At 49.2% G+C, this 18588-nt stretch overlaps 1 protein-coding gene and 1 non-coding gene across 2 annotated transcripts in view; one reads left to right on the top strand and one right to left on the bottom strand.

The window, feature by feature from the left end:
* The window catches only part of Pkp1 (plakophilin 1), a 48045-nt gene extending 30022 nt beyond the window's left edge, over nucleotides 1-18023 (bottom strand). The window contains exons 1-2 of the mRNA XM_005330367.5: nucleotides 17495-18023; nucleotides 7352-7458 (exon numbers count right to left, since the gene is read on the bottom strand). Of these exons, the coding sequence (XP_005330424.1) occupies nucleotides 7352-7458; nucleotides 17495-17696 (309 nt within the window). The 5' untranslated portion in view covers nucleotides 17697-18023. The remainder of the gene's footprint in view (nucleotides 1-7351; nucleotides 7459-17494) is intronic.
* LOC120887735 (small nucleolar RNA SNORA40) lies at nucleotides 5660-5782 on the top strand. The gene has a single exon (XR_005731066.1). It is a non-coding gene; the product is annotated as a small nucleolar RNA SNORA40 (small nucleolar RNA).
* Nucleotides 18024-18588: the final 565 nt, after the last annotated feature.

Below are 18588 nucleotides of genomic sequence, written 5' to 3'. Positions count from 1 at the left end.
TTGCCTGGCCTTCCTCCCCCTCCCCCACAAGGGACAACACACCCAGAACAGGGATCCTGAGGTTCTGGATCCTCCCTAGGGCAAGAACAGGGGGGAGAGCAGCCCACTTGCTCAGCTCTGGGGCACATCCTGCATTCTGGGGCCCTGGGGATTGGCCACCGGAGACCAGGGAGGCTGGAAAGACCTCTAGAGGTGGCTGCTTGCTGGCAGCTACCCTCCTCTGGATGATGCCCATTCTTGTGAACAGTCAGAAAGGCACCCCAGGCCCAGGAGCGCTCCTCCTCCACCCTCCATCCCTTGGTAGGCTAGCTCTCTTCTCCTTTACTTTCACTTCCAGTTCAAAGTTCAGTTGTCTCAGGAGCCTGTCCCAGTTTCCTCCCTCTGGAGGAGCCCCCTCCAGGGAGAGCACCATTTGCACGTAATCACCGGAACACAGACTCCTCTTTGTAGGCCCCCAGTGCTGAGGCTGAGTGGGGGCCTCCTCCTTCTCTCCCTTAAGGAAGGACAGAGTATGATGTCAGAGCTGCACGTGACGATACACCTGAGGCCCAGGAGGAAGAGGGTCCCATCATTCACCTGGGGGTAGTGATGGGGTATGGGCCCCTGGACCAGGTTTTCCTTCTCTCTACTTAACAGGCTTCCCTGGCTTACCCAGTCTTCAGTCAGGAGAAGAGGCCTCAAGTCACACTTGCTCTTCCCATGGAGGGCAAAGCAGGCACAGAAAGGAAGCTCCCGAGTTTGGCCCCAATCCTAAGAATGTCAGAAACTTCTCAGGGCTTATACAGCCTGTGGCCTATAAAGGACAGCCCATGTCCAGGGGACCCTCCAGACATAGATCTTTGCTACACAGCTTAAATCTAGGGAGTTGTCCCCGTAGCAGCGATTTGTCTGTGAAAACATACCACAAGCTCGGCCACCGCCTTCCACAGGGAGGGGCGCCCCGGGAGCCTCCCTGTCAACTCTCTCACTCACCTCCATTCTCTCTCTGAGGCACATTCTGTCCCTTGGCAAGTAGGATCTTTGCCTTTTCTTGTTGGGTGAGAGCCTAGGGCCCTTGTGGGACCCTCCTATCTCCTAGGGCTGGGTGGGAGTGAGTCACGAGCTGGCAGCAGTGACACTGAGTTGGCAAACACATCAGTCACTCCCTCGTGGGGCAGGATCCATGCTGCATGGGAGCAGGAGGCTGTGGTCTAGTCTCTCTTCCTCTCACCTGGACTTTTCAAGAAAAGACAGAGGCCCAGCAAGTACTGTCAAAGGAGGCCAGCTCACACACCTGGAAAGTGGTGCTCAGAGTTAGGAAGGGGCGGGGTAAGGGAGCAGAGGAGAGGGCTGAGTCTCAGTTCTAATTCAGGGTAGTTGCTCAGCAGAGCTATTTGCTGTGCCTCAGTTTCCCTCTCCGTAAAGCTAAAGTAAATGCAGTCCTACTCTCTCTCCCCTTGTAAGGGCTAATTAACTGGTGCCTGGAGATGCTCACATGAAAGCAGAGAGGAATGCAAAGCCTTCATCCATCTGGAGGCCTAAAGCAGAAAGCTGGGCTGGAGGAGTTGACACTGCTTCTGACCCTGGAGGGACCATGGGCTTGGCTTTGAGGCCCTGCAGCTACTGAGTCAGCTCTCAAGCCACACTAAACCCTTAATGAGTCTTTAGCTAAGATCTACTCCAACTGTCTTGCTCCATTGTTGAGAAAACCAAAGCCTAGAGGGGCGAAGGCTCAGTTTGTCTGACTGAGACTGGAATCCAGGTCTCCCACTGACGATCTGATGTCATGTCCATGACTCTCTTACATCTCTTTGAGATAGGAACTTTCAGCCATTTCACAGGTGGGCAGGCTGAGGCTCAGCCAGATTAGGAACTTGACTAGAGTCACATAGCTTGTTAAGGGGAAGAACCAGGACTAGAATCTAAAATTCTTGGCCAAAGTCCAGAGCTCACTGGGCATAGACTCCGTTAGTGTGGATTGGTAAGCATACGCTCTTTCTGCTGCTTCTAGGACAAGGGTCCTGCCATGTTTCTGCAGTACTTGGCCCATGATTCTGTCATGTGGACAATCAATCAACATGACTAACTCTGACCAAGGGTAGACCACCAACCTGGAGAGCACAGTGTTTGATTTTTCATCCCTTACTGAAGCCTCACGGAACCATAGTTCCCTCATCTGTAATAAGACTCATGCAGGTTGCTTTGAGTGGATAAGATCAGATCTCCTCATGGTAAGAGTCTCTAGCATGTTGTATAAGACTCTGTCATGATGGAATCATCAAATAGCAACATCAAGTAGGCAAAGGGCTGGAAAAAAGATCTAGTACAAAGAATTCTCTCTTGATAATATTCCTGGAGATTTTCACTCTTAAGCACATGGGGCTGGATTGAACCGAGCATGATTGAATGATTTAATATGGCAGTCACTGTGGTATGCCATGTTCTAGACCTCCTGGCTTCTTTCCTCTAAGGTTTAGCTCATAGGAAGGATGGTCCAGTCCAATCCACAACCAAAGAATATTTTACTTGATAGGACTCCCAGAAGAACTGAATGCTCAAGATGAGCCTCTTAGTTTGAAAAAAGAAAAACCCTTTAGTCCTAGAGTTGGTAGAAAGGGGAATGGCTATCTTAATCGCACATGCATGGCCTGGGAATCAAGATAATCCAATTGACTCAGCCTCTTTAGAGACCAATCCATGTGATAGAAATCTATTTTCAGCTTTTTGGAATAGAAGGCTGTGCCTTCCACTGGAGATTCTCACTCTTAAGCATGCCAGGCTGGATTGAACTGAGCATGGTTGAGTGATTTAACATGGCGCTCACCATCATATGTTGCACGGTGGTTATAGCTCTCTATTCCCCTCATCCCGATTTTAGCTGACTCAGAGGAAGGTATTTAAATGACCCATTATAAGGACAACTAGATGGACCAAAAGCCTCCATAGAAATGGATGTGACCTAAAGTAATTATGCTTGGGTCCCTAGCATAGGATAAAAGTGCTTAAAGCAGTCTTACTTTTATCCTCTAGGGTTACCAGACTCAGCTCTCTTCAGCAGCACAAGATGTGGAATCATATTTGAATTTAGAATAAACAACAAACAACTTTTCAGTATAATTATGTCCCAAATATTGTACTTTGGTATATTTTATCTGGAATCCTACTTTGGCTTATAGCCAAGGGAACCCAGCTTGAATCTAGGAGGGAAAAAATCATGACCATGCCCTGCTTATTGTGTTGGACCTAGGGTGCCCTCCAAGGAGAGTAGAGTGGTTGGAAAGCAGGGAGGGGTGGAATGAAGGAATTTGAACTCATGGGTCTCTTGCAAGTCCCTAGAACGTGGGTGCAGTGTTAAAATATGGAGATTGTGAAAACCCATAAAATGGTCATCACAGAGATTGCAAATGTTTGGGGTAACATAACCAAACTCCATCAGGTTGGGAGTTAGAGGATCTTGGCTGTACCATTAGGCAGATGTGTGACCTTCGGGGAGTAGTTTGTCCTTTTTGGGTCTGGGTTTCCTCACTGCAAAATGTAAACCCTGTGGGGACTCTAATATCCTATGAGTTCCGTTCTGAGAACCAGAGCCTTGGAGCTGATTCTGTCCATCTGAAAAACCAGGTAGTGGGGCTACCAACGGCCCCATCTTTTGCCCCAACTGGCCAGCTCCCTACAATCGCTGAGGTCTGCAGGATTCTGGGGCTCCAACACTGTTCTCCAGCAGATCCTGGTCTCTGAAGGAGGAGGCTGGAGTGGCCAGAAGTCAAGGACGGTCTGTGCCAATTAATTTCTCTGGACTAGTCTTTTCCTTAATCCTCTCCATGCTTTTTGTATGTCAGACTTTGTTTTAAGCCTTACAAGACTCTCTATAGTCAATTGCTAAATCTATGGTATAGGTGATTGATCATAGTTTATAAACAGTATGATTTTTTAAATTAAAAGGCTATTGCTGATAGAATATAAAGCAAAACTCTAAGGTAATACTTCATATATTTAAATATCTGCTCACTAGTGACAAAAATTTGTTATTTGAGGATGGTTTCCATATTTGGAACTGGAGCCAAATTTGAGGAATGAAGTCCTTAAAGTGGGTAATATTTTCTGGTCCAACATAGGTCATGACCATAAAGAAATGAGACTGGTTCTTGTATGGCTCTTCAAATATGTACACTACAGACAGCTCTATTTTAAAATATTTAAGCCAGGAATGGTGTTTTGAGCTTGTAAGTCCCAGATACTTGGGGTGGGGGTATGGGGGAGGCTGAGGCAGGAGAATTGCTCGGGTCCAGGAATCAGGAGGCCAGCCTGGGAAACATTGTGAGATCCCATCTCAAAAAAGAAAAAGAAAAGAATAAAAAGTAAAACTGTTTGGAGGTTCTAGAAACATCTTGAGATTTTGAGCAGGGACAGTATTAGTGGAATTCTCGAGTTTAGCAACGAATACCTGCATCCTCTTTGTGGACCTCTGTGCTTATCCCAACGTGACTCGAAGTTCAGTGGGGACAAAGCCAGAGTCTTTTCAATTGTCTCTGCAGCGCCCTTCAGTTACTGCCATGCCTCAGCCGTTGCTCAATAGCAGTTGGCTGACTGAGTGAATATAAAGTGTCTGCAGGAAATGGTCCCTCTTCAGCTCTCAGAAGACATGCTGACGACGCTGTGCAGGGGAACCACACCCTCCTCCCCACGCTCCCTGCCTTCACCTGCCATATTGGTTTCACTAGAGGGTGGGAAATAAAATATTCCATGCCAGGTGTACCATCCCTGGGAAAATCCCACAGGCATGGGATTATCTCACGCCACAGATCTATCTCTATTTTCCCCCACTCTTCTTCTTCCTAAATCTGGATCCCCCCCATTTGGTTTTGCCCAGTGCTCAACTGATTATATGTCTGGCTCCAATATCAATTATTCCACTTCCTCTGCTTGTCCCCCTCCCTCTGCCAAATCCTCGTGTGTGCTCAGCTCTTCCCTGTTCCCATAGCCTCTCCTGAACTGAGAGGAGACAGGACGTGCCTCAGCAGCTACCCTGTCATGAGTCATGTCTGCCATCCTGCCAGCAAACGAGTGAGGAGGGTGGGACCTGAGGGCGCGGGGAAGGGAAGAGATTTTCACTGGTTGTCAGAAAATAGGCACAGGGAGGGGTGGGAGCATTAAAGTCAGCAAGACAGCTGAGGATTGAGTTAATTAACCAGAAACAAAGCACTCAACCTAAGCCACATGAGGATGGATTTCAGAAACACCTCCTCACAAAGAGTTCTTCTACAGATTTCCATGGTTACACTGTCCATTGGATAACACTCACAGTTATTGTGGTATGATATCAACCTGCAAGGAAAGCAGACACTTCTACTTTAGGGATGAGAAAACTAATGCCCAGAGTGGTTCCAAGAGTGAGAGAACCAGGGTGGAATGTGACACTTCTAAGCTCTGACCTGGTGACATCCTGTATGTAAGGACACAGAACATCTTTAGTATCAGCATGATTACTCACTTGGATTGCGGGTCCACCTAATCCCTTTACCTACATTACTAAGACAATTTCTCAGGGTCTTTCTGGCCATCACCCTTTGTGTCAAAGCCCTTTCACATGTGTGTTTGATCTGCCAGCTTCCTGGGTTCAGTCATCCCTATTGTATTCATGTTGTTTTAAGAGTGTTGGCTGACATCAAGAATCATGGATAGCACTTGTGTGTGTTTTTAACTTTGGACAAAGACTTGTAGGCAAGCGCAAAAAGTAAATCCTCTTTTGCAACCCAGAGCTCATTGTTCAGTATGAGTTTTGATACATGTAAGCAGGAATACTGTACCTAAGAGAGCTTAAAGTGATGGGATATTGATAAATGAAAAGGTTGGTTCTAAGTCTAAGAAGTTAATAAAAAGCACAGGTCATGAGAATCTCAGCTTTGTTGATTAAATGTTCCAATTTTCATATTGTGATACAGGAGGAAGGATTTAAAAAAGAAATCAAGGAAAAACTGCAGCAAATTTAATTCTCTTATTTTTAGTGCCCAACAAATATGTGAAAAATACACAGCCACTAAATATTAGTCCCCAAAATAACTGAATCAACAGGGCTGGGGTTGTGGCTCAGTGGTAGAGTGTTCACCTAGCACCTACGGAGCCTTGGGTTCGATCCTCAGCAACACATAAAAGACAAATAAAATAAAGGTATTGTGTCCAACTACAACTAAAAAATAAATATTAAAAATAGAATTGAATTAAACCAATGACAAAAGAACACCACATTCATAAACCACCCACCTCCTTCCTAGCCCGTGACCCAGCATCTTTGACAATCAGGAGTAGCATCTGCGAGCAACAGGATTGGAAGAAAATGCTACTGATCCAGAGCCCCAAGAAGACAGAGCCCCGGAACTGACTTTCACTCCCATCTCCAAAATGTCTCACGAAATAATCCCCAAGAACAAGGCATGCTAAAATTCAGATCAGTGAAAATAAATGAAAGTCGGAGTTTAGGGACTGGGAGAATTTCAGAGTGCCTGGTACCCCTGATTTTAGAGTAGAAGAAAACTGTATTGGTTTGTACAATTATATCAAAAGCGCCTACCACAGTGCTTGGCACAGAGTTCCCCTCAGTAAAAATATATTCAGTAAATGGTCAGATGGGTAAAGTGGGTTGAAATCATATAGGAATAGAGAGACTGAATCAGGATTAAAGGATCTAGAATAATCTCTAGCCATATGAATTTTTAAAGAATTGTTGTAATCTGTTTTTTTTAATGCACACTAGTTCATTTAATCCTGACAATACTCCCAAGTAGAATTTGTAATGTCTGCTTTACCTGAACTCGAGGCCAGAGGTTGAAGTAACTTACTCAAAGTCACTAGCTTAGTGAGTGACAGCTCAAATGTGAGCCCAAGTTTGTCTGACTTAAAACTCAAGCAAGGATTCACTCCACACCTACCCCTTTTTGCAGGAGTCGCTGCAGTGGACATGCTCTCTTGGCCTCAGGGGACCTTCTAGAGTCCCTCCTTGGCCATCAGAACATACTAAAGAAGGAACACTTTTCAGGATTTTCCTAGAAACAACTAAACTGGTCTATAAATTGGCCTTAAGAATTCAAACTTCTCTCAAATACATGACTGAATCAAACATATAGGAAAATGGACTTTTTAAATGCTCTCTTCTTTATGCTTTGTCTAAAATGTTCACTCAAATATAACCAACCAACCAAAGGTGAGACTACAAGCTGAACCAGCTACCAAAGAACTGCAGAACTGATGACCCCTGACCCACTAGCCAAGACCCATATAACTATTTCTTAGCAACCAGTGCAGGCCTTCTCCACCTGGAACCCCAAATAATCCCCCCAAACATTCCAGGTCCTTTTGAATGGAAGCAGTCCCTTACCGGATAGCCCCACGAGCCATTTCCTGCCTGGAACTTGGAGTAGTAGCTGCTCCGGCTGGTGGTCCCATAGTTGTTGTAGTTGTCAGTCAAGCCATCGTACATGGAACCTAGAGAGCAAAGGAAGGGGGTTACCACAGGGATGGCAATGATGTTCCCCCATCCTCCTAGGGCATCCCCGGCATCCAGGTCTCCTACGCCCATGGAGGAGATTGACCTGAGTTCCTGAAGGAGGAGGGTGGGCAATCTCCATCTCCCACCACAGCCAGGGCCAAGGGAAAGGCCACCACAGACTGTTGCAGGGACAATGCAACAGAGCGTTTCGGTTGACCTATTTTGGAGAGTCTAATAGCTTCCCTGCGGCTTGAGGCTGGTTGACACATACAAGTCAGGAGGTGGCCCAGAGGGTCTTGAAGCACTGCTACTCCAGTCCAGGGAATCATGACTCTGTATTCCGCCAAGATCAGCTTCTCACTTGGGGAAGACAGGCAGGATCTCGACATTACAGGTCCAGAGCCCCAAGGTCAAAGCCACAGAGCGGCGAAGGCTGATGAGAGTCTGGATTCAAACCTAAGCCCAGCCCCAACAGATGACCAGGTTACCTTCCGCCTCTTCCTTCATTTCCGAGGCTCTCCAACTGAAGAGGGAGAAGCGATCAACCTCAAAGGACCGGTGAGGATTAATTAATGTTTTCACAGTGCTTGGAGACCCACAAATGACAGGCTCCAAGGGAAGACAGAGTGTCATTAGGGTTATTAGGGGTAAAGTGGCTTTGAACCACAGAAAGCAGAACTAGATTTGGGGTTCCTGGTGGGACCCCCCCACACACACTTCTTCCTTTCACCAGATTGGCATGGGGGCTCTAAGGGACATCCCCAACTCTGCAGGACTCTCTTATGACTTTGCTAACTCCATTTCCCTTGCTAACTGCCTTCCCTCCTGGGTCACGACCATTGACTCTCATGGGTCTCGAGACTCACCTCCTCCGGAAGCTCATTCTGATCAGCCTCTGAACACATACTGCCCTGACTTCTGTATCCATCACTGCCCGTTCCCTCAGCTACCCTGGGAGTTTCAGGAGGGTCAAGCCATGGACCCAAGGCCCAGACTTCTAGAGCAGGTTTTGCTGTACACTCTTGTTAAATATGGTCTCTGGGAATGAAGGTAAGAGGGATCCAACAAGAGGCTCCTGGCAGGAATGTGCACATTTTTTTTTTCCTAAAGCCATTGTCACACTCCCTATTTGAAACCCTGTCTAGGGGGAAGAGGGCTTGGTTGGTGGTGTCCCCTGGCCTATCAGCCCCTCCTCTTCTGCCATACCACTGAGACTTCAAGAGTTTTCCCAGCGACTGGATGGTCTGAGCTGAGGTCAATGGGAATATCAGAGGTGCAGCATTGGAAAGAGGCCAGCATCTCTTCTTGGGGATACCTCCTCTGTCCAGTGCCATATGCCCATACATAGGTCACAGAAGAGGGCACTTCCCTTAACTCCCATTCCCTATCATGGAAGACCGATGAACATTAAGGCCACTGGGCTGTGGCAGTCACAACTTGCCCTGGACTAGAGACTAGACTTATTGAAATCAATCCCGTCTGGCACTTAGGCAAGTGACATGCTTTCTCTGGATCTTAGCTTCCTCTTCTGTAAAAAGAGGGTGTTGGCTTCTCTGTACCCCAAAGGCCCCATAGAGCTCCAGTATTGCATGGTTGTATTATTATAGTGACACAAGTTCAATGGCATTCAGAAGGGCCAGACTTCTCCTGAGACAAAGCTCAGCTTTCAAGGAAGAAGAACAAACATCTAAAGCTAACCATCACCTCCTTTGCCACCTGCCTCAAGGTTCTTCCAGAGAACCCTATGCCTGAAATCCTCGACGGCCCAGGTCCAGGCCTCACTACTGAGGACCTTCCCCTTTGAGCAAGCCCTGGGGCTCTGCCATGGCCCACTGGGTCCTGACTTACTCCAAACCGCTGATAATGCAGCCAGCTAGCTTCTCGCCCTCTCTGCAGCTGCTTCTCTGGGAAGACTGGAGGAGTCTTGTGGGATCGGTCACCCAGAACTAGTTAGTTCACAGAGAAGAGGGTGCAGCCAGGCACACACAGTCAGGGCTCTAGGGAGCTGATAGCCAGGTCCCTGCCTCCCCTCTTCCCAGCCCACTATTACCCCTGCTAAGGCTTGGCAGGCCAGAGTCTGCATGGTTCTCACCTTATGAGAGGTATTTCTCTCCAAAGGGCAGGCATGGGTCAGCCAGCTTCTTCCAGATGGAAAATCTGGGGTGGTGACAGATGGGTTCTATGGAGCCCCAGGGGGGACTCCGACTTGGAGAGGCATCCCCCAAAGGTACCCACTGGGGCCTCGGCCCTTGATCAGCTTGACGGGACTTTCCCTCCAGGTCTTCAGATGAAGCGCCTCCTCCTCCCACACCCCACACCTGCCCCGCTGCCCTCTCACATGTTCTTCTCTGTACAAAGGTGGGGGGCTCAGTATGCCATGGAGGGAGGGGGTGGACACATGTATGTAGAAGCAGGGGTGGGATGCTCTATAGTGCCCCAAACCAGTGACCATGTCCCAGATATAACTCTGTTCTGGTGACAAGAAGTGTGGGCTGTAACTTTTACATGGTTGGGCCAAGGCCTCTGGGCCCTTCCAGAAAGTTGCTAAAGTTGTCTTTCAAGACTTGTCTGCAACCGGGGACTGCTTGGCTCCCTGTGAGAGCAAGGCTACCATCACACCAGCCAGTCCTACCTCTCTGGCATAAGGCAGCTGCACTTTTGGCAATGGCGTCAAGGGAGGAGGGAGTCCAGAGATGCCATACACCTGAAGTCACACCAGCAGTGTGCTAGATAACTGAGTGGTCAGGTGGCAGGTGAGCTCTGTCTATAAGAGACCTACTCACGCAGAAAAGCCGTTTCCTCTGCTCCTGACCCCAGAGTTATGGCTGGTAAGCAATGTCCTCTAAAGCCAAGTTCAACAGCAAGAACATGGGACTTCTCAATGAGGTCAATGTTGATCACCCCTTCTCCACCCAGTTCCCCCACTTCTACAGACTCACTCTGAGAAGCCTTTCCTGACTAATGATACCTCTATCTCTGTCTTCTGTCTATACCAGTCTTTACCACCAGGTACTTTGGGCACTTTCCAAAGCAAGAATCATATTTCTACTTTCTTGAGGATCTGGGGCACAGGGCACTGCTCCAGCAGGGACTGGATCTAACTGGTGCAAGCTGGCCGTTTCTGTTGACCAATTCTTCTCCCCTGCCCAGCCCTGTGGTGAAGGCCTCCGATACCTGGTGCCTAGATGCTCAGCTTCTCCATTTAATGCCAACTGGGATGAGGGTCTCTGAATTCTACTCAACCAGGGCTTCCTCCACCCAGGAGGTTTCCAATGGGTGGCATAAAATGGGACAAGACAGGAGCTGAGTGCAGTTTCAGACAACCAAAGCTACTCCCTAGAGTAGGATTCTTGGTTCTAGGAGAGGTAAAGAGAGATGGTCCTTGCTCCCAGGTCACTCCACAGAATCACCACCATCCTCTCAGCCAATCACATGCCTTCCTACTCTTCTCTCCAAACAGGTGCGTTGACCATGAGCAAAAAGATGGTGGCTTCACAGTGAAGCTGGCTGCCAGTCCAACTTCCATGTCATCCCCAGAAGGCATCTACCCACCCATGGAACCCTAAGGTCAACACACAAATACCTCTGAGCATCTATTGCTTTCCTTAACATACAAGCAATTGGGGTTGGTCTGTCCACAGAGCTTGTCTTGTTTTATGCCAATATGAAATTTCAATGTGCAAAACTGAGTCAGAAAATCTACCACTTGGAAGATCAATTTCTGCATGCAGCTTCCCCTGGGTGCCTTGGACAAGGACCGGCTCATTATCTCTTATGCCCATAGAGGTAACCCAAACTTTCTCACCTACAAAAACTTTTGAAAATGGAGGCAGCTCCCTGTTAGGATACATTGAATTGTCTCTCCCATGGGGACAGGCAAACCATTGCAGGGTGACTCATCCTCTTCTACCTCCAGGCTTTCAAGTAGGTCACACCCACTGCACCTGAAACATTCTTTCTCTCCTTCTTAGCCAATCCCTCTCCTTGTATTCAAAACCTTGCACAAAATTCAGCTAAGAAAGGTGGCCCCACCCAGCCCCGAGCACTCCAAGCCCTTCAATAGAACCACTGCTTACTCTGTGGGTCCCTTGGGGTGTTGTGCTATATACCCTCTGTGTGTGTGTGTGTGTGTGTGTGTGTGTGTGTGTACTCATGTGTGTGTCCTATGTAGCCTTCCTCCAGAAAGCAGGGCCTGGGTGTCCCCCATTCAAACTAGGATCTTCTACATCAACTAGATCCACCTTTCTCCATCCCAGGACCAGGGCTCTCAGGACACTGGCCTGCCTGACCAACAAGCAGTCCCCTGGGGAAGAAGGCACCTGGAAGCCCCTCTGCTCTCCCCCTTCTCCCAAATCTACCCCCTTTGCTGGGCAAGGGACATGTCACGGGTCAGCTTCTCCAGAGGTTTATCTCTGCTGCTTCTGTCTCCTATGTAAGACTGAGGTCTCTTCTGGCTCCTTCTGCATTGGAGTCAAACCCACCGATCCCTCAACATGAAGAGCTTGAGAAAGAAGCCCGTCAGCTTTCAGCATTGGAAATGCCTTTAGTTCATTCCCTAAAATCTCCTCCACCCATTCCGTCCAGGGCGAGGCCCACAGCAAGGGGACTTCAAATGAGGAAACAAGAATTGTCAGGAAGACTCTTCTGAGATAACATCCCTCAGAGATGTTCAAGAGTGGGTAGGACTGGGCTGTGTGAAAGAGACAGGCCACATGTCCCAACAGGGAGAGGGGCCGGCCATCTCCTGGCCCTCTACCTGGCTCCCAGGAGCACTGAGGACTGCTTTTCCCACTCTGGAGCTTCCAGGAGCCTGAGGAGGCGAGGAGTTCAGTGCAACCTCACCAGGCACTCTGGTGTGGTTCTCGGCCTTTACCTGGGCACCGGCAGAGAATAGAAATGCCGAAACAAATTGGGTGCTCTCTCCTCTCCCTCACCAGCACACGTGACTCCCCAGGATTCTGCTGGGACATGTCAAGCCCAGCTCTATCAGAATCTGTGGCTCTTTCTGATAATCCAAGCATGGCCACCACCAAACCCAAGGACTAGGTGGAGCGTGGGAGCATCCTGTGGGGACAGGCCTGCCACGGGGGGCAGGGCAGTAGGTTAGAGTGGGCAAGAATGGGACGTGGCTTCCTAGTGGAGGTCAGAGCAACAACCCATCACCAGCAACTACTATATTAGATGTGTGCGTGCACATGCATGAGAGAGAGAGAGAGAGAGAGAGAGAGAGAGAGAGAGAGAGAGAGAGAGAGGGAGGTGTTATGTTAGGGTACAGGGGCAATCCCTTGTGTCAGGCTCAAGTGTGACTGAAGGCTGGGGACTACAACATGGGTTCCTGACATTTGCCACACAACAGAATCACCTGGGAGTTTAAAGTGCTGCCTCCCACCCTGTCTTCCATATTGATTAAGTCAGAACCTCTGGGAGCCAGACCCAGGCATTTGCACTTTTTAATTCCCAGGTAATTCCAATGTGTAACCAAGTTTGAGAATAGTGGATTAGAACTTTATTTCTGGATATTAGGATGTTTGCAAGAGAAACTCAAAGAGCACTGTGCTTTGAGGGAAGGAGCTTTCTGCAGGCAGCTTGGGCAAAGGGTTTGCAGAGGTAGGAAGTTAGGAAATCTGCTTCCAAAGAGATTTGCCATCACAAAGCTCTTCTGACATGATCTAAGCCACCTTCTGACAGTTGCAGAGACCCAGAGAGAGGTAGTGATTTGTCTAGCACCATACACCAGCCAGCAGCAGGGGCCAGGCTGGGTTCCTGCCACAACACATGCTGTAAGGTGTGTGTACGTGTGCAAGCATGTGTGTGTACTCATGTATATATGTTCATAGCAAGGGTGTGTGAACATGTGGGGGAGTGTGTTATATATATGTTTGTGTGCATGTGTGCTGTGTATGTGTGTGGGAATACATGTTTATATGGCTATAGGTGTGTCTACATGGTTGGGTGTGTGTATTCATACATGCTGAGTGTGTGTGCATACATGTGTGTATACAGTGATGTGTATGCATGCATGTGTGTGTGTGCTTGTCTATACATATGTGTACATAACATACATAACGTGCTATGTTATGTGTGGCATACGCCTATCTAGAACTTTGAATAGATATCTAATAATATTTGTCTGTTTCATTTGTTCAAACATCTTACACCTTTCCAGAAGTCCCACCTCGTCACAGAAGTACTTCTCAGATTTTTAAACCCAAAACAATGGGCATATTGATATATATATAATTTGGTACAGGGGAAGGAATTTGGATTTTTAAAAAATTTCTGCCAATGAGCGGAGCACGGGACGGGATCCATGGAAACAAACAACAATTGCCTCCAAACACTGGGGAATACTCGGCATTTTTGCATGTGTTGTAACAGGCCACCAGAAATTCTGACTAAAACCCCAACTTCAAGCCAAGGTACATGGTAAAGAAAAAAGAATTAGTTCATTTGAAGTTTAATTAGCATGTTTTGCCACTGAAACAAGCTAAAGCATAAATACCCTTTATCATCTCTCATCTCAGCTTGGGTCCTGAGAAAACAACCCCAGAGTGACGCCCAGCCATGGCCTATGGTTAGGTAAGGGCAACTTTCAAGAAGGCAGAAGGAGCAGAACCTTCCTTGGGCAGAGGTTCATGCTGAGACACAACCCAACACAAACACAAAAAGCCACCAGAGGCGGGGTTCCCCGGGCACTCCTTCACCACGCTGTCTATGGAGCTGGCCCAAGGCTGCCCCCTAGGAGCCTGGATGGACACAAGAGGCATGGAGGGCAAGCTGGGCATCTCCCCAATATGGTTGCTCCAAGCAGATCTCTGAGCAAAGGGTAATAAAGGCTCTGCATTGCAGGTAGGAAATGGTACTTCTGAGAAGGGGAACTAAGACCCAGGGCTGAAATTAACAATCCCGTGTGTCAAAACACAGGCAGCACAGAGCAGGCCAATAGCACTGGTGGTGATGATTTCTCTGGAGGAAGTGGTATGGAAGGGAAGGTCCTGTGGAATTTGGTTGTGATGTGCGTTCCTGGTGGTAGGGATATTTGGTTTTGGATCAAATAAAATTAGGGTGAAGCTTTAGGAAGACAGCCTAAAGAGAGCCTTGTAGACAAGCACACCATCTGGAAATAAAAGTACCTGATACCCTGACTCACACAGGGACACCCTGAAAGCACAGGGGAGTAACACTTGGGGGCCAGTTCTAGGTGGGTAGGCAGGTCATAGCAACCTCCTTCTGCAGGGTCTTCAGTCGCAGAGACCCCCTTATTCCTCCCAAGGACACTCTGTGACCAGGGTGAGATGTCTGCCTCGTTGGCGAGGTTTCAGGGAAGGTGTGGATGGAGATGGGCATGAGTCACCAGACTCTTTCCACAGAGGTAGGTCCTTCTCCCAGGTCTCAGGGCACACACTCCTCTGAACACACCGACAAGACAGAAAAGAACCCTCGTGACAGGAGTCTGAGGAAAGGCTGGTTCTGTCACTAGGCCCACAGGTAGCCAATTCCTGATTATCCCTCGCCAGGGACAAGAAGCAGCGGCCGCGTTGTCAATTAACCTGTGGGGCGGGGCTGGTCTTCGCTAGAGTGGAACTTCCTAACTAGGGTGACCCTGGATAGGATTCAGGGGGCCAGAGAAGATCAAAGACCCAGAAAAACAGACTCTTTGCTTTTGTACAAGACCGAAGGAGAATTTGAGCCTGTCCAGGTGCCAATGTCCTTCCACAGCGGCGAGCTCGTGGAAAGTAGGCTCACAGCACAGAGACCAACACAAGCAAGATGAGCATTCGGGCTACCACAGAGCAAATGAGAAACGCTTGGGCGTTTCTGATGGAGAGGACAGAGAAATCTGATGAAAACAAAGCCAGACAAACCAGAAACACCAGCTCCAAGTGGCCCAACAGCCTTTTCCAGCTAGGATGACGATGGAGAAACTGGCCCCTGATGGGAACCTCCCCAGAGGCTGAGGGTAGAGGAGACCCGCCCACAGGGTCAGTCCTTGGAGAATTTCTGGATAGGTATGCATTAGCCATCGTGGTCACCCACTCGTTGGGTACTCAGAATTGAGACCCTATTAGATGGGCATTGCCCACAAAGACTAAAGACCAAGGCTTTCCATGATGACAGCTGCACAGCTCATGTCACCACAGTTGGGGTGACCAGGCTGTTTGGGGTACCAGGAGCCAGGTTGAGATTTTTTTTGGAGATTTGAGCCAGGAGCTGAGGCTGAGTGGAATGGGGTGGGGATGGGACAGGAGGGACAGGCGAGTCTCTTGCAGAGAAGAATAAGTAGGCTTGAGCTGCACCCTGGGCTGTGGCCAGAAGTGGCAGCACTTTCTCATTGTAAAACCTACTTTCAAAAGAGGCTAGTAAGGAGTTAGCAGGGCACTAAATAAAAGGGAAGTGGGGCAACTGAGTGGAAATCTGGCAGAAGGACCAGGAATGAAACGAGAGCAAAGGGTACAGAAAAGACCTTGATCGACCACAGCCATGTTTCTTGTCCTTATCTCTACCCTGGGGCCACTCAGAATGGGGAAACAAGAGACCAGAGGCCAGAAGTAGGGCGTTTGAGCTGGTGTGTGTGCCCCATGGGAGAATGGGCAGGTCTATCTCTTTTGCCTCCTTCTGCCTCAGTCCTGCCTCTTTTGCTTTCCTGGGGCTGGACTTAATAAATAAGTCTGGACTGCCCTGGGCTTGCTTGCACACTCCTGTGTGCAGTCTTTACTAGCATTTTAATAGTTAGCTAAATAAATAAAAAAACAATAAACAAATTAAGAATGCTAACATGTAGACTTCTTACTGGGAATTATTCATATTAAAGTATTTGATCTCAAAATCCTCTACCATCAACCCCCAGTTAGGTATTGCTCCTTTCTTCTTCAGATTCAGGGGTCCTATCCTTTTCTCCTTGCTTTCCCTGGTGGGGGACCTTGTCACTCACAGAGGCTGGGAACCAAACTTGGAGAAGTATCAATGCTGGTTCTGCTGAGGTCTTTCCCTACTCTTCCCATAAGACACTTGTTTCTACATAAGCTGGGTGGGGTAGGGCAAATTCAGTGGGAAAGGAGGTTTCTGCCTTATTGATTGCAGAAAACAGGAGTATCCAAGCCCTGACCGGTGGCATGAGCCTGTAATCCCAGTGGCTGGGGAAGCTGAGACAGAAAGATTACAAGTTCAAAGCTAGCCTCAGCAACTTAGCAAGACTCTGTTTCAAAATAAAAATAAATAAATAAATAAATAAAATAAAAAAATACAGGCTGTAAACCAGGCTCCACAGTTAAGCCCTGCTAGGTTCTATCCCTGATTCGAAGAAAAGGGGGGGGGGAGAAAGAAGAAAAAGAGAAGAGAAAAGAAACAAAACAACATCTCAGACCACTTTCCTAGCTTACTTCAAGCAGATTTGCCTCTTCCTGGGGTGAGCTCCCACTAGAATGCTGGGGAGTTCCAAGGACTTGTTCTGGTTCCCATGTACCTCCCGGTCCTGAAGAACTCTCCCAAGCCTTCACTCGGGTCTCAGTGACTCTCTCAGCTGACCATGCCACTACGCACCAGCCCCACTAAGATCAGGATCCCACTGAATCTGAACGCTGGGCGCTGACCACAGACTGAAGGCGCAGAGGATCGCAAAGCCGAGAAGGATGGTTGTGGGGAAGTGACCACAACCCTGGGTGAGCGCTGGGGCGGTGAACCGCTGGGCAATACAGAATAGTGGGCTGATCCCCAGAGCAAAACCAGAAAGAGAAGACGGTCCAGATCCAGGGATGGGACACCAACAACAGCTGCAGGGAGATTCTCGGGCTCCCGGAGTGCTGGAGGGATGTTCCCTGCTATTCACCCCAGGGAGCTACCCAACCTTGCCCACTAGCGCACCACCGAGCTCTTGGACTCTGCTAGCCAGGGGCTGGCCGCGGCTCCACCCTGCCAGGAGCTTTGCTCCCACTTGGCGGAGACCCTGCCTGGAGCTGGCAGCCTCTGGGTTCCCGCCGCCTGTTCGAGGCGCCAGGGAGGTGTGCACCGGTCGTGTGGGCGCCAGGCCTTTACCTCGGTTGGAGTGGCTCAGGGTGGACGACTGGGAAGACTTGGATTTCTGCCGCTTGACGGTCATCATCACCTGCTCCTGCACGCGCTGCCTGCCTGAGGTGCCCGTCTTCATCTTTTGGTCCGACGGCAAAGCCAGCGTGGAGTTGTCCTGGTCCTGGAAGCATTCGTATGCCAGGGCTGTCTTGAGCGGGGAGTGGTTCATGGTGGCAGAAGGTGCGCGGGCCGGGACGTGGAGAGCAGAGGCGCGGGCGAGGTGCGGTGCAGCGGGCTGGCGGGAGCGTGCTCTTGTCGCTCTCAGCGACTCCCTATGGCCATAGAGTGAGTGGTCCGCGTGAAGGCTCCCGGCAGCTGCTCCTGGCGCCTCCACCCTGGCTCGTCCGTCTCCAGGCACTGGCAGGGCCCGCCCTCGGTCAGACAGGATATACCACCCCTGCCCTGCACCACCCACTCCACTGGGCTGCGCGCCGCCGCCAGGGCTCAGACGCCCAGCTGCAGGGCACTGCTGCTGCGGAGCGAGAGCTCTTGGGGGCAGGGCTGCTCTCCTGTGTGGGATGCTCTCAAGTTCCTGCTCGCTCCTCCTTTCTCTCCCCTAGGAGGTGAGGCTCTAGGGAGACGCCCCTCTGTTCTGCTCCTGCTGGCTCATGGAGAAAGTATGTGCTCAGCCCAGGAGTGGAAGGAGACCTCTCTCTAGGAAAAGGAGTCTTTCTGCCCAGGCCCCCTACCCTGAGAGTTAGGTGCCAATCACCCTTTGCACTGAGGTCATGGCAGAGACCAACCCCATCCTTGGGAGCTCCTAGGCTTATGGCAGAGGAAGCACAGTTCCTGCCCAAGGGGATTGCCCAGTCTTATGGGGACCCCTCATTCTGCTCTAAGGCAGAATGTTTGAAGGGAGTGAAGTGAGGGCAGGAAAGCCACACCAAGGACCAGAGGTCAAATACAAAACTGCAAAGTAGCACATCTGTGGCTTATGGATACACTCCTGTACAACACCATGTGAAGAATGGATTCTCTGAAACTCCATAATAGCCCCTAAAACAATATCATATTTTAGGCACTCGATAAAAAATATCTTTGAATGAATGAATGCTAGCTAG

Source organism: Ictidomys tridecemlineatus, chromosome 10 (genome assembly GCF_052094955.1).
Source record: "Ictidomys tridecemlineatus isolate mIctTri1 chromosome 10, mIctTri1.hap1, whole genome shotgun sequence".
Classification (NCBI taxonomy): domain Eukaryota; kingdom Metazoa; phylum Chordata; class Mammalia; order Rodentia; family Sciuridae; genus Ictidomys; species Ictidomys tridecemlineatus.
The sequence above is the reverse complement of the archived record's forward strand: the minus strand, read 5'-3'. Positions and strand labels throughout refer to the sequence as shown.